Source organism: Alligator sinensis, unplaced genomic scaffold (genome assembly GCF_000455745.1).
Source record: "Alligator sinensis unplaced genomic scaffold, ASM45574v1 scaffold984_1, whole genome shotgun sequence".
In the NCBI taxonomy this organism is placed as follows: domain Eukaryota; kingdom Metazoa; phylum Chordata; order Crocodylia; family Alligatoridae; genus Alligator; species Alligator sinensis.
This window is the reverse complement of record NW_005842204.1, coordinates 345105-368287: the sequence shown is the minus strand read 5'-3', so window position 1 is coordinate 368287 and position 23183 is coordinate 345105. Positions and strand designations below refer to the sequence as shown.

General features: G+C 41.4%; 1 protein-coding gene across 2 annotated transcripts in view; it reads left to right on the top strand.

Annotated features, from left to right (window-relative positions):
- ITPR1 (inositol 1,4,5-trisphosphate receptor type 1) overlaps positions 1-23183 on the top strand; it is a 219650-nt gene that overhangs the window by 171587 nt on the left and 24880 nt on the right. For both annotated transcript variants that reach the window (XM_025207692.1, XM_014521334.2), the window contains 11 exons: positions 1270-1380; positions 2731-2826; positions 3772-3894; positions 5614-5718; positions 6218-6410; positions 9791-9913; positions 14501-14676; positions 16229-16393; positions 17982-18177; positions 19830-19931; positions 21714-21853. In XM_025207692.1, coding sequence (XP_025063477.1) covers positions 1270-1380; positions 2731-2826; positions 3772-3894; positions 5614-5718; positions 6218-6410; positions 9791-9913; positions 14501-14676; positions 16229-16393; positions 17982-18177; positions 19830-19931; positions 21714-21853 — 1530 coding nt within the window. The remainder of the gene's footprint in view (positions 1-1269; positions 1381-2730; positions 2827-3771; positions 3895-5613; positions 5719-6217; positions 6411-9790; positions 9914-14500; positions 14677-16228; positions 16394-17981; positions 18178-19829; positions 19932-21713; positions 21854-23183) is intronic.

Genomic DNA, 23183 nt, shown 5'->3' with positions numbered 1-23183 from the left:
AAATGAAGGGCTGCTTGTAAGTTGAAAAGCAAGGCAAGGCGAAAAGATGTCCCAGCACACTCGCAGCTCTGTGATACGCAGTAAACAAGCAGTGCTTGTTACGTACGTGTTACAGACAGTGCTTTCAGTGCTGGCTGTCGCATTATGCCTTCCTAGTTGTCCAGCTGTGGATGCAAAGTGTTTAACAAATGAGATCTGTATTTACAATTACAAAAATCCTTTGACACTGTAAATGTGACTGAATCGTCTTGTCTGCACACTGAGGAATGATCACTGGGGTGTTGACATGCCATCTGAAATCACCCAGGAAAGGAATAGAGGTTTTTTGAATCGCCCTTCCCTCCCCTCCCCTCCCCAAATCTGTGCGCCGAGTGCTATTAAACTATAGCCTACGATGACAGATAATTGTAGCTGTGCTAAGAGGGTAGCAGGGGGTAGTTTAATGAATCTGCTTTTGTTCAGTCTCTCTTGTGATGCTGTTTATTCTCTTCTCATTAACATATGAAAGATGCCATTAAAAATAGCAGCTGAATTGTCCACAATTAGCTGGAAGACTGTCATTCAAACTAATAATTTGCTATATATTTTTTTGTTTGCTCAAATATAATTTACAGTAAAGCTAAACAAAATGTACTGGGGACAACTGAACAATGCAATGAAATAAGAGCCTTCGAGAAGCTTGTGTGGAGATGTAATGCAACATGCATCTCTGCAGTACAGACTACAGATTAGCTGAAATAATTACCTCTGAATCAAGGTGCATCAGAGGTAGATCTGAAACGGGGGTACTGAATCCAGCAAACAATTCTTCCCCCACAATAAATTTGTGTGACTCAAATGCATGAAATTCAAGCACAAGCATAGAAATTATGGAAATATACAGCTATTTAGAAAGAACCTGTCACCTGTGGGTTAAAAAAATAACCCTTCTATAACTTGAGACACTGGCATGTTGGTGTTGAGCAATATATTGTCTGAACACATTTGGCATGAACACAACTAGCTTATCAATTGCAGTGCTTTGAGGCTTTCCTCAGCCTGGTTTTTTGGGTATGTCATGATGCCACTTGATGGCAGCCAAATTTGAAACACGCTTTTTAAATCTGTGACGCTTAATTACCAGACTGATTAGAACATTCCACTCGTCTGTCAAACTTGAGAGGTAATACCAGCAAAAATGACTTTCTAGGTAGGGGCGGCAAATCAAGAGGCCTTTTACAATAGTTTTATCTGAGCTGTTTCATCACAAAGGTTATTTTCTTTGTGCAGAACTGCATTGCTACTCATGAGTCCAATGGCATTGACATCATCACAGCACTGATTCTCAATGATATCAACCCCCTGGGAAAAAAGAGGATGGACTTGGTGTTAGAACTGAAGGCAAGTGGACATTTTACACAGAGATGTACATCATCAGTAAGATGAAACTAGCTTATAGTTGAAACTGGATGACTTATTATATGGCAAAATAGTCCCGACTGTCTCGAAACTAAATTGTGAGAGTCTGTCTGACAGCTGATTGAAAAAGCTTTGTAGCTCGTAATTAAGACGTCTTATGCCTTGGATGATGCACTGCAAAAGAAACATTTGCATCACTTAATTTCATCTTTTGGGCTAATCCATTTACTGATGAATTGGTGTAACAGTGATGAAAATACTGTATTAATACTCTCTTAGAATAACTTTCCTAGAAATATTGAATGTAAAATTTCCCATGCTGTATTTGGCTTCTTGATACTTTGCTCACACTGTACCTGTATTTTAAGTCTGGTTAGCAAGACTTATTCAACATTGTTCACAGGCACTTCAGTCTTAATTTTGAAATTAGTTAGCCCTCCATACTGGGTCAAAGTGTGTAATTAAGATGCCATAAAGCAGTTATGATAACCAGGTAAATAGATTTCATCATGTGTTTAAGCGCCATGTCCTATCTTTCTTGTGGCCTCTTCTCATAACGTTGCATTTATTTGTTTTTCATGCAGATTCATGCTGCTATTATGTGTACTGTGGCTTTTCGTATGCTAAATAAATTAAAAAAAAAAAGTCTTAAAAGACTCTTAGACTCAATTAACATCATTCTTCCAAATTAAATACCTTTATTGGTTTTTAAATGTCAGCCATGATGGATTTCAGCCCTAATTGTTCATATTATAGTAGTCTGGTGCCTTGTGGTATTTTCCCATTTCCTCCCTCTTACTTGGCATAGGCAGATCTCAAAGTAATTTTCAGTTAAAAGCAATGAAGCAGATCTGTGTCTTCGGTCTGGTTGTCCTGTTCATTTGTTCGTTTTGTTTCTTTGTTTAGACTTAATCAATTTTGTGCAAGGTTGAACTTGCTTCTTGTGAGCAGTAAACTCCCAGTAATACTAGAGAAGCTTTTAAAAGAAATCAACTGCAGTCCTAATTTTAGGCAGATGAGGTCAGGAGCTGCACTGAGTTTGTTTGACACAACTTGATAGGTAACAGGCTTGGAGAAGTAAACTGAAAAGGATTTAGGCTGTTACCATATGTTTTGGCAAATCGCCTATGACGAGTGAAAGCAAGGCATGCTTCAGGTCAGATGAACCTGTAGAAGTGCTGTAGTATTCTGAATTGGTCCAAACTGTAGCTGTGTGGGTCTTGCTATGCGACTAAAACCCAGCTAGCCAGCGGAGACTGAGTTTGGGCTGTGTACGCTAAGCTCCTGGAACCACACAGTGATTGGCATATTTTTTTGCTTTCCTTCAATCAGAACAATGCCTCAAAACTACTGTTGGCAATCATGGAGAGCAGGCATGACAGTGAAAATGCGGAAAGAATACTCTATAACATGAGACCAAAAGAACTGGTAAGTGCCACTGGTTATTTCCAAACAGCAGCCTGCCTTTAATTAGGTTGACAACCTAGCAGGAAGCCATGGTGGCGGTAGATGGGTGACTACCGCTTACAGAGTAAACTCTAGTGCTGGTGTCATAGGTCAGCAGTAAGTGATCTACATGACAGACCACAAGGTCATTGAAAAAGCTTTTCAGGATTTGATTGAATGGGCATAATAACTATTGGCCACAGGCCCACTTAGCTTCCAGGCACGGTTAAGGAAGCAAAGCAGAGTGGCTTCGAGTATACAATAAAGCAAAGGAAGCATAAGAATCTGTCATTTAAACATTTGACCAAGATACTGATGAAGAATCAGAATATTTCTGAGTAGCTTTTTTAATACCATAAACTTCAGCAACCTCTCAGGCCTGTTAATATGTTAACGGACAAAAGCATAAGCCAGGAAATCCAAAGTACAGCTGAAACTCTGTCGACTTGTCCCATTGTGAATAGCTACGGCAGGGGCCAAAGATCAGTGCATGACGCAACGTACCACGAGTGCTCTATTATCCAGGAACAACAAGGTGAGGTAAGGATAGAGTTTCAGCCTTTACTTTAGCTCACCTTCCAGTCAGTCAAATGGATCTGATGTCGACAAAATATGACAGCAGAAGGCAGCTGTAAAAAAAATTGCTGTAACTTGTACTGTTGAGAATTGTGTTACGTGAAGTGAAATAAATGTGACATTCCCTTAGTGAGGTTCCCTTAGATGAGAATGGTGTAGGGATATTCAGCTAGATTCAGCTTTCCCTTTTTGCACACTGTTCTGTCACTTGGTTGGGTGTCAGTGTGCTTTTGGAGGTGCGTGAGAAGCTCCTATTGACCCTTATGGGAATTTTGATCGTATGCATTTTGGCAGAATGTCGTCATAAAGTTGGAGCTGTCCATTGCCAGCTGCCCATATGTTTCTCCCTAGGTGGAAGTGATAAAGAAGGCCTATATGCAAGGTGAAGTAGAATTTGAGGATGGTGAGAACGGTGAAGATCTTGCAGCATCTCCTAGGAATGTGGGACACAATATTTACATACTTGCTCATCAGGTACAACTGTGCTTACAGCAATGAATTATTTGTCTTCTGTTGAAAAGTTGGAAGGATAGTAACGAATATTCATTTTTAAACCAAGGGTTGCTTTTTTTTTTTCTAACTTATTCAACTCTGGGACCTTTCTATTTTATAGCAGCATTCTTCTAGAGCTGTATAGTGGGATTCACTAAACATGCTTCCCTCCTTTCTGTAGCCACCGACCTCCCGTTGGGAGTTGACCCAAATTTTTAAAGTTTACCCTAACAGATTTAAAAGGAAAGAAAAGAAATTCTCTGCAGGGATGACAAGAGGAGAATTTTTGGCCTTTTGTAAAGGGGAAATTGGCAGTCTCTCCGTTCTTACTGATGAAGCTGCCAAAGACACGTTTCAAAATCTTGCAGGCACTGAGATGGTACAGCTTATTTGTCAGCTCCAGTCAGTGCTTATTTTCTTTTCCCAAAGGAGTACACGTTGCTACCGTGCCATTTAAATCAGGCAGCAGAATTCTGTTCTCACTATTAATGTCCACAGCCGCTGCCATGGGATCCTTTGACACTATGAGACAAGTTGTTGAAGTTGTCCATTCTTTAAAAGCGTTATGCAGATTAGCATCTGCTTGGGTGCCTTCCAGTTCTGCTCTGTTCCCATCCTCTCCACTGAAGCTAATCAAATATATTCATTAATCCTGTTGTACTCGGGCCCTCTCTACACACGCGGGTAAAGGCATGATTGAATCTAATGAATGATCCACACAGTTGCACCTTGGATCCAATCGCGCCTTATTGTTGATGCAGGGAGGGTCTGATCACCCGATACCGGCCCCCCTCCCCCCCGCACTGGCAAGAAGCAGGATCCCACAGCTGGGAGACCCTGAGCCACAGGAGCCACACGCAGCTGGGGCCAGGAGCCCTGTTGGTTGTGGGGCTCTCGGCCTCAGCTGCGCGCAAGAGTTGGCCAGAGCTAGGAGCCCCATGTGGGCCGGGCACTTCATACACCCTTGAGCCTTGGGAATCGCAGGAACTCCAATCCCCAGAGCTCAGGGTTTCATCCTGGGCAAGGTGTGCCCCTGTGACTGGGAGCCCTATCAGCTGCCAGGATAGTTAGTGGCTTTGTATATCTGTTGGCAGTCAATTCTTCTACCATCCTTACTTTTAGGTACTTCTTCAGTTCCTACCTAAGCACTGCATACGTTCTGAGAGATGAAATAGGTATGCGAGGCAGGTTATATCAGAGTACTTAAAGGACCTTTTCCAAGTCAGGCACAGCATGATGGACACCTAGTGTGAAAGGAATACAGCAGGGATATGTAGCCCTCAACCTGGACTTGCTCCCAGCCAAGAGAGAGATTATGCCTAATTGAAGTGTGACAAGCCACCTGCCAACTTGGGCCTTCTGTTAGCAGCCGAATGGATGCCGTTTCTGAGTTTTGGTCAAAAACAAGTTAAGAGGAAGTTTAGTACCATATGCTCCTCCCACCTATTGGGTGTTGAAGTGGTACCCAATGGCAATGATTCTCCACACTTAAAGTCCCTGAAATCCATCAGTGAAACTACTTTTGTAATGTGTTATCATCTGATCTTTTAGGCTGAGGTACAGAAGAGTAGGGAGGAGGAGCTGTGCATCTTGTATTCAGGGACTCGAGTTGGCTGGAACAGGGGTTCTCTCCATACCACATAGGTGACATCGAATGTGGTCCCTGGTTTCTCCCATTCCGTTTGCATTCCTGTCTTTTAGTTGGCTCGTCATAACAAGGAACTACAAAACATGCTGAAGCCTGGAGGTCAAGTCGAAGGTGATGAGGCTCTGGAGTTTTATGCCAAGCACACAGCACAGATTGAGGTAACGAGAAAAGCAATGGAGGCTCCTTCAAGGTGGACAGGGTGTTTTAAGGAAGTAAAAAAAGTGCTTTCCCGGGAACATTGGGAGACTCCTATTAACACCAGTTACTTTATGAACAGTATTTTGATTTTGGTGTTGGTTTTGTTTTGTTTTCCTATGCAAGCATTCTCTTTTGATATGAATGCTAATTTTCAAAGGTTCCTAACTTTTATACAGCCAAATCCCACTGAAATGTGAAGACTGGGTACCTAACTATTAGGGCCTTTGAAAATTGCAGCTAGGAACGCCAGGCTACAACCAGAATATTTCTTTTGAATAAGACTTGGAACTAATTTCAAGTGGCAAATTATTGTAACAGTCTTCTAATATAAGCCACGTCTTCTACAATGAAAATCTCGAACAACTGAATTTGGGTTCATTTTAAAAAGTGTCTGGCTTTCGAATTCTTCCATTATTTTCAAACAATGCAGAACAACCCTCTGCCATCTCTATTGTCTAGATTGTCAGGCTGGATCGTACAATGGAGCAAATAGTCTTCCCTGTGCCCAGTATATGTGAATTCCTCACAAAGGAATCTAAGCTGAGGATATACTACACGACAGAGAGGGATGAACAAGGCAGTAAGATCAACGATTTCTTTATGAAATCAGAAGACCTCTTCAATGAAATGAACTGGCAAAAGAAGCTGAGGGGTAGGTTGGAAACATATTAACGTTGGAGTGCAAAAGATTAGAACCACAACATTTTAAGTCGGGTCTTGACTTCACAGTAAATGTTTCCCCAGTGTAATGCTGATCCTCCTAATAGGGTGGAATATCCTGTTCTTTTGCACTGTAGCATTATCTTGTCATTTTACTGTTTATTTTTCTTCATGCAAGACTAGAATTTCTTTCTCTTTTCTTTTCCGTGTCGAGATGATATTGAAAGTTTACACAGGTATTCCTGTGTGATTTGGCTGAAACGCACATGCACTTCCACCTTAGGCTGAGGCAAAGTAGCCACAGTTTAAAACAAATGACCAAAAAAGCCCCCCAAAATAGCATTTGCCAACTGTGGTTCTTTGGCAGTGTCAGATAAGCAATTGCTTCCTATTTAAATGCAGGGAATGGCTGCAGTATGTGTTGGCAAATGTTGACTAATCAACTAGACTGCACTTTAGTGCACTAGCTCCGAATGGTCCAAAGTATCCTCCAAATTGCTTACTGTGGCGAATTGTATAAGCAATGGAAATGTTTGCAGTGTAAGGTGTGCCATTGCTACCCATCAAAACTTGTTTAGAGTGCCAGACAGCTCCCGGACCTTTAAACAATGAGATAACAAGGGCCTTCCTTTGAGAGTGTTAGCTCTTGGTCAACATTGTATTCACCTGCTAAAATGACCTGGTGATGACAGATATGTGCAGCACCCAGGAGTCCCAAGGAAAGGGTCCTGAGCCATAAAGAAATGATGAAAATTTAATACCTGGATAATTTTTTTTTAAATATACTTTTTTTTTTAAATGCACAAAAATAAATTGTAATCTTATTACTCAAAACATGGAAGTTGGGCAAAGATCAGATACAGTTTGAAGCTTTTTGTCTCTACTGAATTATTTTTGACATGTCTAAATAGTAGATGGGGTAGATGACCATTTCATTTTAACCATGTTTTAGTATTTTTGACAGCTTCAGTGTCTTGTGTGAGCTGTTTCCCAAAATGAGGTAGGACTTGACAAGAAGCATGTTGGTCTATGAGAGCTAGTAACCCAAAACATGTTTTAGGAAAATGGTCAGCTATGCAGTCATCTAAAAAGCCTTCTGTTTTCTTTGTGGTGGAACTTAACTCGAGGTTTCCAACTGAAATATTTGAATTGTCCTCAAGACGATCTCCAGGCAAGACATGAAAGATTCATAATTCATGCTGTGAGCTAATAGCGAACCACATGCAGGAGAGAGAGAGGAAGCATTTTTAATGCAGCAAAGGAGTCTTTCATTAAAATTGTACTTCTGGTACTGGTTACTATTGTGATACCACTTCAGGAAACCTTCCTGCTTGCCTCTGTTGTGCATCTCTTCAGTCTGAGTGATATTCAGAGCAGATCTGAACTTCTAGACTTGTTCTTCACGTCATAAGCATAGGTTTTGCTGCTTTGACCCAGGTAGGGGTAAGCATTTTCTCTGAGACAAACAGAAAGGTTAGCCCCCACTTCAGTATCAGCTGAAGGACATTGGTCTGAATAGGTTCATCTTTTGCACTAACTTGCAGAAATGTGAAAGCATTTATTTCCCCCTTTGATCAAGGACTGAGTCCATAGCATGCCTCCCAAAGACGATGTAGATTCTTTAAAGACCCCAGCAAGCTTTCCAAAACCAGGGTGGGATGATCCACGGGACAGACAGCCAACACCAAACCCCAAAGGTGTGTGGCAAGTAGTGTTTGTACTGAAACTGGTTTCATGCAAATATATTTGAAACCAGCTACAAGTACTACTCAAGCCAGATTGGGGAAACAGGATATGGAGAGCATAAGGCACTAAAACATTGGTCCAGCTCATTTAAATGATTACACAACACCTTATGCCATTCCTTCTCATTCAGCTTTTCAACACGGTTGCCTTTTATGTGCGCTTCAGCTCAGTTTTGAATGAAGTCTTCACATAACACTTCCTCTCTCTTCTTTCCCCCCCCCCCCTTTAAAATTTTGGTTCTGATACCTAGAATACAAGCTAAGGAGGCAACTGGTTACTTGGGACTTAGTGAGAAGAGAGAGATTGGTCAGTGTAAAGCTCTGGGTCTTTGTATTTATTTAATTATTCACCCTCTTATTTAGTCCATGAGTTGTGCTTTTTAGTCTTTTCCTTTGAGTTCGTGAGCTCATTTCTTTTCATTGCACCACCTCATTTGTACACATGCACTTTTTCCTTCCTGGTAGGCGGATACTTGCAAGCCTTTCCTATGCAGAGGTGTTTTCTGCAAATTGCAATAACTACAGCCTTCTGCAGAGTGAGGCAGCAAACCTGAAAGAGTTAAAAACCCAAGGAATTTTAACTTAATGCAGATTAAATTACTTTTAATTCAGCTTCTCAAAGTGGCTCTCCTTTTCATACTAGCTGGTCCATGACCATTTCAGAAGGGATTCAGAAAATGAATCCCTTTGCCTCTGGTCTGTGCTTCTTAATACTGACTGCAAAGATTATTAAAATTAGGATGTTTTTGGTGCTTTATGCAAGCTCTTTAAATAAGAGGTTTAATATTCGTGGTTCTATTTAATTCTCTTCAGATGAATTTCTGGGAGGAAAATTTTCCTTGGCTCTGAAGTAGAGAGCGTGAAATTGTTAGAAGGGTAGTTGGGTTTGATCTGAGATACTGTGGCAGGGGAGACATCATTCTGCTACCGGCTTGACGTGAGGTTGTGTTATGACATCTTGGCTAAACTCTTTAGCTAGATTGCAACAGGGTCATGTGGCATTTTTCACAGCAGTTTACACATCACTAATAGCCAGTCAGTGCAGCACACCTGCGACCTGCCATAACATAGCTTGCTGAAATGGAGGGAAGATTTAAGATGGACACACATCTAGTAGAGGGGAGCCAATGACAGCAACTCGAACGGGAAGCCAAGAATAGGTGCAGACAAAATAATCTAATCCTTGCTAATGCATACGACTTTCACTCATTTGAGTTTATCTATCAGCTCTCCTACAGTTACAAATTACGGTACAGGGAAATGCAACTTTTTCCTCCTTTTTGCAGAAATTCCTTGGGAAAACTTGCTTTCTAAACTCACTTTCATGGTGCTGCTTCCAACCACAAAAAAAAAAAAAATGCAAAGAACGCCCCCCTCCTTTAGTCAAAAAACCTATTTAGCATTGGGCCTTTACCTGGGAGCCGCTTCTAGGAAACTGGCAATTCTCTGAAATAAGGAACAATCCAATAAACTTCAGAACAAGTCATAAACGTTACTGCAGTTGATACCGTGTTTCTGTGCAAAGTGAAAACAAATAGGGCTTTGGTGGAGTCATGTTTTTTCCAGGCTTCGTACTTTTGAAACGCTAACCTGTTTTGTGTTGGGTTTTTTCTTTTTTTCTTTGCAGCTCAACCTGTGTTGTACTGGTGTGCTCGCAACATGTCGTTCTGGAGCAGTATTTCATTTAACCTTGCTGTCCTTATGAATCTACTGGTAGCATTTTTCTATCCATTCGAAGGAGTTCGAGAAGGTACCTATACTTTAAGATACAGAACAGCACGCAAACAGAGTCTGCCCTTATTTCTGGATGTGTAGCCCTGTTACCTTCCGTGAGGAAACAGGAGTGCAGAAATTCACCTTTTTTGTCTTGTGATTTAAAATCCTACATGCAATTTTGTAGCTTGCTTTATTGCTCCAGCTCATTAATATTGCTTCAAGCAATTATTTGTAAGGCAAAAGCAGCAAGGGAAGGATTTGAACTGCAGTGCTTTCTATTTAATAATAACTACTTTTGGACTTATATGTATGCAAGCAAAATATACAGTTGGACTTTAAGTGAAAAATGGCTCAAAGGCTTCACCTGTTAGTACATGACTACTTGCCCTTTTCCACTTTATTTTATATCTAAATATAGTACTAAACAACATTGGGAGCATACATTTTTATTTTCCTCCAGCTTGTATCCAAGCAATAATGCTTTCCAGTTACACAGCACTTTGTCATTACCGTACAAAGGTGGATCGGTAAGAAGGACCTCCTCTGGGAAAGTAGGGATAATAAGGTAAAGTGCTTGACTAGCACAAAGTGACTTGGGTAACGTGACAATCCCGAGCTGTTGAAAATTCAAGAATGAGAACCCTGTTCTCCTGTCTGCTAGTCTTCCAGTCTTTTATCCCACCCCCCTGGCTACAGTACTGGAGAGGTGCCCAAAAGAGCGAGGAAGAGCTTGCCAGCAGTGTCGTCTTAGTCTATGGCAATCTGCCATCCAAACCGCTTTGAACACTGTTAGCAGCCAGGCTTGCTGCCTCATCCTGTGCGTCTTCACAGAGCAGTTTAATAGTTATCCTTTAAAACACTGCTAAAGAAGAAGCTAATGGTGAGGGTGCGGGTTCTGTGTTGCAGCCATGTATTTTTTGCCGACCTGAGGCATAGGTAGGAATTGTTAGCCAGCATTAGGAGCTGAGTGGAGGAAATATTCCCAATTCGGACCTAATTGGATTCAAATGGCTTTACTTAGGCCAGCACCAGTAATGAGACCTGTACCTAGCAGCGAGTGACACACATTGTCATGTTAGCATGGAGAAGGCCAGAGAGAGTTATTGGGAAGCAGCTAATAGGTGTCTACTGTCACAAACAGTAAATGTAAATGGCATAGAAGAAGTAAATGCTAAATGTAAATGGCATAGAAGAAATATGAAGGTAGAGGCTTTTGTCACACTTGCTGGGACTAGGGTGAATGAGAACTCCCAGAGGAAAAAAACAACTGAAGAGGGTGATTTTTTTTTTTTAAGCCTTGTGCTTCAAAACCCCAAGGTACCGTGGCGGTTAAGATCGGTTCCAAATCCAGAGAGCTCTGTGTCACCAAAAAGTGCCAAAAGTGGTCCTGGGATAAATTTATTAGCAATATAAAAGGATTATAATTTATCAATTTAAGCCTTGATAGCAAGTTATAGTAGCAGAAAGTACAGGTGATCAGTATAGAAGATACATTTTGGGTCTAAAACGATGATAGCCTTCTCATTAGGGTGAGAAGGCATAACCTCGGTTTAAACCAGGATCTGATATTAAGGCGTGAAACTTGTTTGCTGGATTAAGTTTAGGGATGTATCTGCCAAATCAAGAGTCTTGCATCTTATCCGACACACACAGCAGAGTCAAATGATATGGCATTGTCTTATTCCTGTTCTGACTGCTCGTTGGAAAGACTTCAGCAAGTGCAAATAACCCTCCAAATTTTCCACATCTAGTTTCAAAGGTCAAATGTTAAATTTTAAATGTCTGAATTTATAGCTGGTAGCATAATTGCTAACAAGCTACTTCTGTGGGATTATGAGTTCGTTCCCAGTGATCCTCATGGTGAGGAATTAAGTGTTCTGAGTAAGGTGAGAAAAGAAATAGTTTGGCCTTTTAAACTTTGGGCTTCACATGGCATATTCTGTAGACCTCATTACCAGACTTGCACCTGGGGAGGAGGAGTGTAGAGGGAACAGGACAGGACACTCTTGTAAAAGTACTCATCTTAGATGGTTTTAATCCTTTGGTTACTGTCAAACAGCATTCTTCCTTCCAGAATAGATCTTTTTTGGTATCTCCATTTGGCACCAAAAATGCAGAATTCTGAGCAGCTGAATGCATAATCCTCCAGGGGCCCCCTCCCCACATGCAGGTAAAGGTGTGATGGGATCTAATGCCTGATTCACACAATCATGCCTCCTACCATGCATCAGCAACAAGCAGTCTTCCACAGCGGGGAGTCCTCTCAGTTGTGGAGCTCCCAACAAAGGGGGTGCTCCATGCACCCCCGTGGCTGGGAAATGCAGCTGCTTTGACCTCTCAGCTGTGAAGTTCCCCTGCAGCTGGGAGAGTTGCAGCAGCTGCAGCTTCCAGTGCTAGGGGCTAGGAAACCACAGCTGCACCCCACGGCTGCAAGGACCCAGCGTTTCGCAGCTGAAGTCTGCTGCTGCTGGGCGCTGCCCGGGCTGAGTCCCCCCTAGCGGTGGGACTCCCAATCCCAGCTGGACATGGTACACTGCTGGGGCTGGGAGCCACGTCAGTTGATGGGGCTTCCAGCTGCAAGGAAGACCCTACCCCACATGCAAATTAAAGCTGGTGAGCAACCAGCTATAAAGTTAGTTCATATTTTCAAGGTCTAACTTTATAGCTGGTTGGAGCTTTTGTGGGTGACAGGTACTTTGCACGCGTAGCTGGCCTGAATTAATCGTGCAGTTAACCAGTTAATTGAACAATCCCTGTAAGGTGTAGAGGGGGCCTAAGATTTGCAGTGGTGTGGTAAGACCAAAATTCATAACTTTGGATGCCTAGACTAGGTACTTAAGTCCATTTTTAGCCACATAAATAAGCTGTCAGTCTGAGGTGCTGAGAAGCTTGGTCATGTGAAATGTATATCCTTTGGCCAGCCGACTCGGACATGGAGGACTGAACACGTCTTTAATGGTGCCTGAAGCATTGACTATGGGTAGTCGGTCCAGACTGGCACGGAGCTCTGGGGGGAACAAATCTCCCTTCCATTGATCTCCCAGTCCTTACGATCCAAGAAAGTGACAAACAAGTTCTTTCCCTGAACTCTTTAATCCACAGACTTCCTGCTTTGAGACTGGCTCAGCAGCAGGTTTGGCTGCAGTCTTAAAATCCCTTTGTTATAATGGCATTCCTTTCCCTTCATTCTAATATTGATGAGCTGCCTGTGGTGTGGTCTTTCAAAAGCCTATACTACAGGCAACCTTGAAGTTGTCCTTAATTCTAGTTAGATTTGCAGGCCTGCTGTGAATGGCTGAAGCCTAAAGAGAATATATTCATGTTTCTCATATCTCTTTATAACAATCATAAGGTTAAACACTGAAGCTGGTGGCCAGGTCCTGTAAAGGTGCATTCTGCTTTCTCATTGCAACTCCAGTGCTGAGTAACACACTTTTTTAAAGTGATCTCTTATAAAAGACTCGCTTCTCTCCCCTTCCTGTTGTGTTCAGTTCTCAAAATTGGATGCCTCTGTTTTGAGTCCTGCCCCTTTTGTTTCCTATAGCTCTGCTAGTACAGCCATTTTGCTCTTGGAGTTTCTGAACAACTCCACCCCACACGGTAGACCTGCAGAGTTTTCTCTCTTGAAGATTTTTTTTCATCTTTCTTCTGTTCCTCTTCATTAATCTAAAAGAAGTAATTCGGATTGAAATTACATGGTATGGTTGGGGTTTTTTTTCCTGGAGGAGAATCATACTCCTCAATTGTCTGTCTGTCTGTCTGTCTGTCTGTCTGTCTGTCTGTCTGTCTGTCTGTCTGTCTGTCTGTCTGTCTGTCTGTCTGTCTGTCTGTCTGTCTGTCTGTCTGTCTTCCTTCATTGCACATATAGCTTGATGCTCATTGGGATGGAGCAGTCCCATGGGTTTTCACAGCAGAACTACAGACTGATGCAAGGGCAATACTCTTACCCTCTGGTCTGCTCCCCACTGCTGTACCAATAGTCTGGAGACATGCACCTTTTTATGTGTGGCCCTTATTATGAAGTGATTCTTGTTCACATTTGAAGTAGACCCAGAGTCTGACAGTGTGTTAGGCCAGGTTTTTTTATGGTTCTTTAACGGAAGTGTATTTTTAGCCATGCCGGCTGATGTTATATAAGCAGATGGCCTCATGGGACACTCTAAATAGAACTGGAAATAACAAGAGACAACAAAAACTGGTGCAAGGGCTTTGACTGAAAGCATAAAAGGAGGCTGGAATGGGAGTCAGGCTCAGAAACTTGTCATCTTCCTTCACCCACCCATTCACGGAAGCTCCTGAGTGCATTAGAAACAATCTGTTTCTTCTGCATTCAATTATGTTTGGTGCATCTAATGTACAATAAAATGAAGAAACTTTTTAATAATAATGCTTGGTGCTTGCATAATGCCTTATGTGTTCAAGCAATATATTTAATTAAAATGTACCTGAGGTCCTGGGCTCAGATTTGCCACTCACCTATCTGAAATGCTTCACGTTGGACCAGATGGGCTGATGTTGCACAGTAATTGCATAATGTGGCATTTATCTAGCTAATCTTGTCTTCCTTATACTTGGTAGTTAAGAGATTGAATTTCCTTTCTTTTTCCTTCCCCCACTGCAGATACACTAGAGACTCACTTATCGGTCTTACTTTGGACAGCTATGCTGATATCTTTGGCCATAGTTATAGCTCTTCCTAAGCCCCATGGTATCCGAGCTTTAATAGCGTCTACAATATTACGGCTAATATTTTCAGTAGGTTTACAGCCTACCTTATTTCTTCTGGGTGCATTTAATGTAAGTATCAAGTAAATTCTATTGAAATTGTTGCAGCTTACATAACAATTTCTTATCCCCTCATGAAAATGTCAGACTAAAATACTCAGTCTGTAACAGTGTGGCAGAGTTTGTGTAAAAGGCAATTCCCTAATTGGATTGTTTTTAATCCAACTGCTGTGGTTCATTCAAATGTTCTTCCCCTTCTAAGTTTAAGAGCCCCAAGGCTTTCCCCTGCTTTGTTGCAATTTTAATAACAGCTTCCAACTCAGCCAGGAACTCCAAGACGTCTGAGAGACCCTCAAGTACTCAAGAGTGGGTTTTTTTGCTCGAACACTTCCCTTATTCAGAATTGAAGCTACAGTAGTTAAGAGCTTGTGTAAGATTTGACTAAACAGTGCATTTCCCAAATGCCTGTCTGCAGCATATATGCCAGCCAGAAACTAATCGCTTTGCTACGGTAGTGGGTAGAGTGAACGTGCAGGTTCAGCCACTGGAGAAAGCTTTATTAGGACTCAAATCCAAACATTTGTGGTCTGGGGACAAGTAAAGCAAATGGAAAGTGTTTTTGTCAAAACCAATAGAAGCAGTGCAAAGCCTTCATCTCTGGGGGTCTTCCTGTATTTATTATATAACTGCTTTTAAAGTAGACTGCTTAACTGTACATCTTTTGAACCAGGTGCATTTCAAAGTGCCATGTACTCTAGTGTCATGTTATTGCATTCGTGGTGGTGGTGCCGGATAGCCTCAGTTGCATCTGTGAGCCCATTGATATTGGCAGATGTAATACCTGCTTATTAACAAGCGTTTCCATCGAAACCAGTTCAAGGTCCAGCTGAGTATTGGCCTATCATGCTTGCGTGATAGCAGCACGTCCAGCTGCCTTTCTACTCCCAAGTCTGACCGGCTATCCATTTGCAACTGGGTGGAGGACTTTAGGCAGCAGTTGACACGAGTCCAGAATAGGGCCTGAATTCACATCAGTGGAGTCCTAGCAAGTTCTTTAACCATTTTGCCACCATCCAGTGCCTTCGAGTTTTGTTCTCTATTGGAAGCTCTTCAAGGAGATGTGTGCGCGCATCTCCTTTAAGAGCTTCCAATGGAGAACAAAGGGGATGGTGGCAAAATGGTTAAGGATCTTGCTAGGGCAATAAAGAATCCATATTGTATATGGATTCTATATTGTATCTATATTACATATGGATCCATATTATATATGGACTACTTATTGCCCTAGCTATATGTATATGTAATCTGTTCCAAGTGAGAGACTTATTTTACATAATTGATTTGAAATACGTTGGATAGCAGTACACATGCTTTATAAGTAACACATGTAAATAGACTTTTTTTTTTCTTTTTGACTCTATTGGGGCAATCAAGATGCGGTAGAAGGTAAAATTAGACCCAGGGGTTACATTGTTCAGCCACCTAACAAGCATTTTACAACAGTTCTGTTGTTGTTCTGTGCTGAATTGCTATGGACTCTTAAAACTGACTTCTGTAATTTTCAAGTCCATGTGGTGTTCACTGCAGCTAATTTCTTTTTTTTTTATTGTAAATTTTCCCTTAGGTTTGTAATAAAACAATTTTTGTGATGAGTTTTGTGGGTAACTGTGGAACCTTCACTAGAGGATACAAGGCAATGATCTTGGATGTGGAGTTTCTTTATCATCTGCTGTACCTTCTTATTTGTGCTATGGGACTCTTCGTACATGAATTTTTCTATAGCTTATTGGTAGGTATTCCTCTTGCCTTTTGACTTCTGTCGTTATATTTCTAACCTTCAAATTGCAGTAATATCTGGATGAAAAAAAATATTTCCGTACTTTCTACCCAGAAATAGAGCCAATACTCTCCATTTCCTTCATAGCTACCAAAGATCATTTTCGTGGTTATTTTTCAGGAGGCCAAGGTCAGGGCATTTTACTTAAGGCTGTTCTGTAAGCCCTCTTATATAGCCCCTGCCACATTCATGCTCTCCTTACCTTGTGAAAGAAAATGAAAGACTTGTGTGTTTCTTCTACTTGGGGACCTTATACAAGACTTGCCTGTTTCATTGACTGACTTAAAAGATAGGTTAACTTAACTTAAAAGGTAGGATTATAAATATACACACAATTACAAAGGGGGTCATTCAAAGGACTTCAACCTGGCATGAATGAGAAGCAAATTCATCTAGATGATGACAAACTGTTCTCCATTGCCTGCATGTCCTGCTGCTCTGAGGACTTCATCTGTTTTGGAAGCTTTCTTTGATCTCTGAGCATGTTTCTAAGCCTTGGGTGAGCAACGAGGATGCCTGGCATAAGTTTTTTCCACTAGGTGTGGCAAGTACAGTGAGGAGCACAATACTATTCAAAGGGAGAAGGGAACAAATATATCTGTAGCAGGGAGGAGAAAGTGTTTTTCAAGTGAGCCTCTGAGCCCCTTTAGCACTCCGAATTTTTCTCCACTTGCTTGTTGCTTGCTATATCATCTTGCAACTGAACTATGATTTTTCTTTTGTATTCATTTAAGGGAAGTTGGAAAACACATTTACCACTAGAAAGGTCATCTATGTATCAGCCAAACTTTTCTATCATAAAATATCTGCAGGCTGATGGGAAAGATTGTAGAAAAGGGGCTGTAACGTAGTAGGCCTCCCAGGATGCCTGTACAGAGCATCTTAGCAGAATCTGCACGAGGCTTGTTTTGCCACCACACGTTTTTTCAGTTTTGTCTTATCCTACCCTTGTTGACTAAAGCTTGATCACTGGCTGGGCCTTGTCAGTGATATCCCCAAGATCTACAAGAGCAGGAAGGGAAGGAAGTATTTGTCTACAAAGCAACTTAAATTTGGAAAGAAAAACAATGTCATCACTACAACTAATTTACTCCCATCCAGAAATCTCCTCATTTTAACTGTACCCGTTATTTATTAATAATAAAAAAGACTCTTCAAAAAGCTGCCAGCTAAATTTTTCTTTTTAATTTGGAACTGAAAAGAGGTGAGACAAAGAGAAAAAAGTTCCTTTACCCTGAACCCAAATAAGCTTGTGTGCCAAGGCGTACATGTGTTTGGAGGGGGTGGGGGGAGAAAGAGGCCTGTTGAGAATACCTGAACCAAAACCAGAGAGGCAGTTCTTCTATTCTAGGTAGTTATGGGTGATTATTCCAGCAGCTTACATCTTCAGTATCAAGTTTTTCAACTTGAAGAACCCTTAAACCTCAAAACACTGCAATTAGGCTTTTAAGATCCCTCTGTATATTATCCCAGAATGTAACAACCCTGCTTCTTTTGGTAGCAAATTTTATGAAAGGACTCGACCTGCCCTTTTTTGCAGCTTTTTGACTTGGTGTATAGAGAAGAGACCTTGCTGAATGTCATTAAAAGTGTCACTCGCAATGGACGGTCCATCATCCTGACTGCTGTTCTTGCACTTATCTTGGTTTACCTGTTCTCGATAGTGGGGTACCTGTTCTTCAAAGATGACTTTATCCTGGAAGTAGATAAGCTGCCCAATGAAACGTTATTGCCAGGTAGGTATTGGACACTTAAAACTCTTTATGCTTGTAAACTTTGCAAAAGTTACTTCCTGTGACATGCTGAACGCCCTTATTTTGCAAAGATTATTCGGCACCTCCTGGGACTGAGTACAACAGATCCTGTTTTCTGTGAAATATGCTGTACGACCAATTGGAATAAATAAGCCTGGTGTTTTTTGGTAAACTAGCACTAAAACCAAAAACATGGGAGTTGGCATTTCTAAACTCTCTCCTTTTCCTTGATTGGAGGTTTTCTCACATACTGCATGGTAGAACAGTCAGCATCAACCTACCCAGCTCAGCCTTATTCTTTCCTGGTTTATTACATGTAGATTTGAGGCATATGCTATTCCTCTGCGGAGCTCACTATCTGTGGAATTATACTGCCTTGGTTTGCTAGAACCAGAAGGGTCATTTTTTGGCTTTTCATGGTAGTTTGAACTCCATTCACCAATCAACCTTGGAGAAAGAGACTCATTTAATATTAAAATAAATCAAAGTGAAGTGGACTCTGTGATTTCTGCTCCAGTGGACTCAGTCTACATATTTCCTTTATTAATTTTCTCAAAATCTGTTTACAAAGCATTAACCTCCACCAAATACTTGGTTTCAACTTAAGTTCTGCTGCAGGTTTCTTCTGAATTTGAGAGTTGCTTGTTTCAAGTAAAGATTGTTTTCACCCCCCCACCCCTAATAACCTCAAGCAAGCACCTTAGTGGGTGGTGAAGAAACTTTTTTTCTGAGTGCTTTGCTTCTTTTGCATGAACCTTGAACTATGCAGACAAGCATTACTTGCTTCCCCCACCAGAGTTTTTGATTTGTACCATTTATCAAGCTAGAAGTGCCAACCTTACCAACTTTTTTTTTTTTACTTTGGGTTGTTTGTACAATTGGTCAAATGCCAAGGACACCAAGGATGTTTGATATTTGCACTGCATTGTAAATGCAAGCCTTTTGAGGCACCATGAGAAATGTCTCCTGAATATAGCTGCAGATAAGACGAAGAAATTATACCACTTTAAAGGTGGGGCACTTACCATGCATCTATTGATGCATGGTACTGTCATACATCTGATTTATCCTGTAGTAAATGAAAAGTAGACCAAAGTAACTAGTGTTCCAGCAGGCTAATTCCTGCTTGGTACCAGCAGGCTGCACTGCCATGGGTAATGCCTCCAGATAAGAACAGCAGGGCAGGAATGACTGAATTGTGTAACCTCCACTTACCCTGGGCTAGCATAGACACATGCAACCATTACATAGCATCAGCTGACATGCAGTAACTCCACCCCTTATTTTAATTGGTATTATTTTGAAAGTCCCTCTGGACCCATGGTGCATTAGAACAGGTCTAACTGTTGTACTTCTTAAATCTGGAAGCTAATGAGTACATAAAATGATTGCACGGTCCTAGTATCAAGCAATAAAAATACTTTTATTTTGTCCTTCATTCAACTATCTTAAAATACTAAATGCAAGAGTTTTTAGTAGGTTTGTAATCGTCCAGGGAACCTACCTGAGGTTTATATTCATAGTGACTTATCTTTGTGTTAATATTAGTTTGCTTTAATATCTATGAATCAGTTGCATAAAAACTGAGTCAGTATTAAACTGCATTTTTTATGCCACAACTTGCCTGTTTATAGACCGCACAGACTCTGGTGAGACCATGACTGGGGAGTTCCTGTATTCAGATGTATGTAAAGCAGGTAGTGGGGAAAACTGTTCTTCAGTCATTCCTTCAAAAGGTAGGTGTCTTACTACTGAACTCTAAAACCACAGCTTTAATTTTCACTCTTTGAGGTTTGTACCTTAACTTTAAAAAAAAAAAAAAAAAAAAAAATCTTTATTTGGCTCTGTTGGATTATATCATAAGCACTTCTGGTTTGAGGGAGGATTAATTTATCCCACCACCTCTATTGTAAATGGCAACTGGTACATGAAGTTCTGTTTAGACTAGGGGGGAGAAAAAACAACAAGTAATCCATAGCAATAATATGAACTGCGCTGAAAGATGTTAATTTTTTAATTTAAAAAAAAAAAAAAGAAATTGCAGGGAGAAGTGATGCAATTTGCACTTTTATTTACAGTTGTTAGAACAGATCATCCATTTTGACCTCAGAAGTGGATCTCTCTGCATGTAAAATCAGTCCCAACTGTTAATGTGGAAAAGGCCGTCAAGCATTGATTTATGGGTATTATTCAAGGTAGTTAGCCAAGGATTCTAATTTTAGTCAATAGTAAACAGAGTAAATGGGTAACGCATTTCAAAAAATATATATCAAGGAACTAGACATGAACGATAATATAATTGTGCAATCATGTGTAGTATAATGATTAGCCTTTAAACTGAGTAGTGAAGTATTTTAGGTTATTTCCTACAAATTTAATTTACTGCTTTGGGTAGATTTATGGTGCTAGCTATGAGAAAATAAAGACCGTTAATATTCTTCTTTCAAATAAAGCCGTAATGTGTTTTCAGGGTTTCAAAGGTCAGGGCTGGTGGTGAGTCCATCCTCAAGCGGAGATGTCTGTTGCTCACGTGTCCCCCCAGTGATAAATCATGGAGCAGTGTTGATACCTAATAGTTTCTTTTGGTGTTTTTTAGCTGTGGGAGGAAGGGGATGATCTTATTGGTCTGTATATATGCTCAGACTAGCAAAGAAGTCCCAGGAGACATTTTATTTTTTTTTTAACATCACAATTTTTTTTTTATTCAAATCGATATTGATACTTATCTACAGTCAAAGCTGGTATAGCTCGCGCATCTCTGATCACCATCCAACACTCAAAGTGTTTACAGATCTCTGGACCTGAAGTTTTTTGATTTGGTTCATCTTTCGCAATGAAAGAGCTGCGCAATTCCTATCCTATTATATAACACGAAAGTTGTAAAGGGTTTTTTGCCACTGGTGTGGGGAGGTTTTGTTTGGAGGGGTGTAGGGCATGTTTGTGTTCTTGTGTGTGGAATTTACACACGTTCTTGAGCTCCCACACAACTGAAAGTGTGGATCGGGACTATAACCTGTGTGGTTAGAGCCAAGCTGGTTCTGTTCTTGGAAAACAGTTCAGTAGTCTGTATTGGCACTCCGGCCATTAGAAACACAAGACTCAAGGCTACTGCTTGAGAACGTAGCTCAAAGCCTGCACAGTTTTTGCCAGACCTATAGTGTGAGAGGCTAAGCCTTCGGACTGCCGTACAGCTTCCCATAAACCTCTAAAGAGTCGTTGGAAAATGTAGCCAGTCAGACAGCCATTGAAACCAGAAAGAATTGCAGTGGTGGGAAAGAGAGGGACATAAAAGCCAGAAATGAAGCCCACTTGATCAGCTCCTCTTCTGTCCCTAACAAGTTGTACTATGACTATTTGCAATGCTGACTAGAAATGTATATGATTAAAGTCTCTGATACTGTTTTAAAAGGGAGAGAAGAAGACTCCTAGCTGCCAGCTAGATAATTCAGAAAACAGAGAGAAATACTTAACTTAACTTCTTGCCATTTTAAACGTGTCTTTGCTTGCTGTGTTAATAGAACTGATTTCTGAAGAAAACGAGGAAGAGAATAAAGAGCATACGTGCGAGACGTTACTGATGTGCATTGTTACTGTACTGAGTCATGGGCTCAGGAGTGGGGGTGGAGTAGGAGATGTGCTCAGGAAACCATCCAAAGAGGTAAATTAACACTGAATGGGGGTGGAAGAGTGATAACCAAATAAGGTTAGAGATCTAGTTCTGTTGAGGAGAAGGTTGTGTACACACTGTCTATTTGTGTGTGTGTGCATGTGCACGTGTGTGACTATCTGAAAAGGATCCTGCTATGGTTTAATCTCTGCAAAGCTGAATCAAATTAAGCAGCAGCATGTCCAAATGAGCCTGCTGACGGATCCATTTTTATTATTTTTAATTAATATGACTATTATCGTAGAACCCGAGGACCCCCAAGGATAGCGGGTTCAGCCCTACGTACAAACCGAAAGCATCAACCAGGCCCCGTCCCAAAGAGCCTCCCAGGCAGGTACAGGGGAAGGAAAGAGCCATGCTGCCCAAGCAAAGATGCAAGTACCGCGGTTCTGGGAGAAGCTGAATGGAAAACTGCTGGGAGGAGACAAGGCAGGGAAGAGGAGATTGTAGGAATGGTTTCAATGCTGCATGAAGCGGATGTGAAGAGACGGAGGGAGGAGGAGGTTTCCTGTTGTGTGGGCATAGGATGGGGAAAGTCCGATCAGAGCTGGGGGAAGTTCTTGGAGCGTCCAAAGGCCTCTGCCTTGGCTGCATGTGCAGCTGCTCCTGCCAGCTGCAGTCCCTCTGCTTTTCTGTGCAGTTTTTCTCAAAGCCACGTGGCTGGTGAGAGGGGAAACGTGTGCGTCCTAGCACTACCAGACAAAGTGAGAGACGCCTCCCCTTCTGAGTCAGGGGAGATGGTCCTATTTCCCTTCCTAGCGTAGCTGCCTGCCTGTCAGGCCCCAGAGTGCAGAACTGTATCTTTATTCCATGTTTACTCATTACTCCCGGTCTTCAGCCTGGCCTTCGGGTAAAATGGTGTGAATCGCATAAGTCCTAATAGGACTCAGCTCCCAAATTACTTTGGAAAATGGGATTCTTAGGGTCTTTTGATGCCTTTACCCTTCATCAGTAGTAAAACAGGCACTAGCAAACCTAGCTGCAGTTGGCTTCCTGCTTCAGCTACTAAGAGGACTGTGTCATTAGCATATGTGATAGAAATTACTGTTGAGGAAATGTTTACTGTGAACTTGCTGGGAAAAGATGCAACTTCTTATTCCTTTATGCAGAGCTAGAGGTGATTATGCCACCCTCATACTGGGGAAAAAAACAAAGCTTATAGCTTTTGGGTTTAGAAATCAAGTGGTCAGGAAGACAGAGAAAATAAAGGCAAGATGCACAAGGAAGGGGAAAAAGCCTTGTCGATAGCAAGTAGAAGGGAACTAGCCTCGCATGTCAACCAGTAGCAGTCAGCTAATTGGCATCTTTCTTTTTTTCCCTT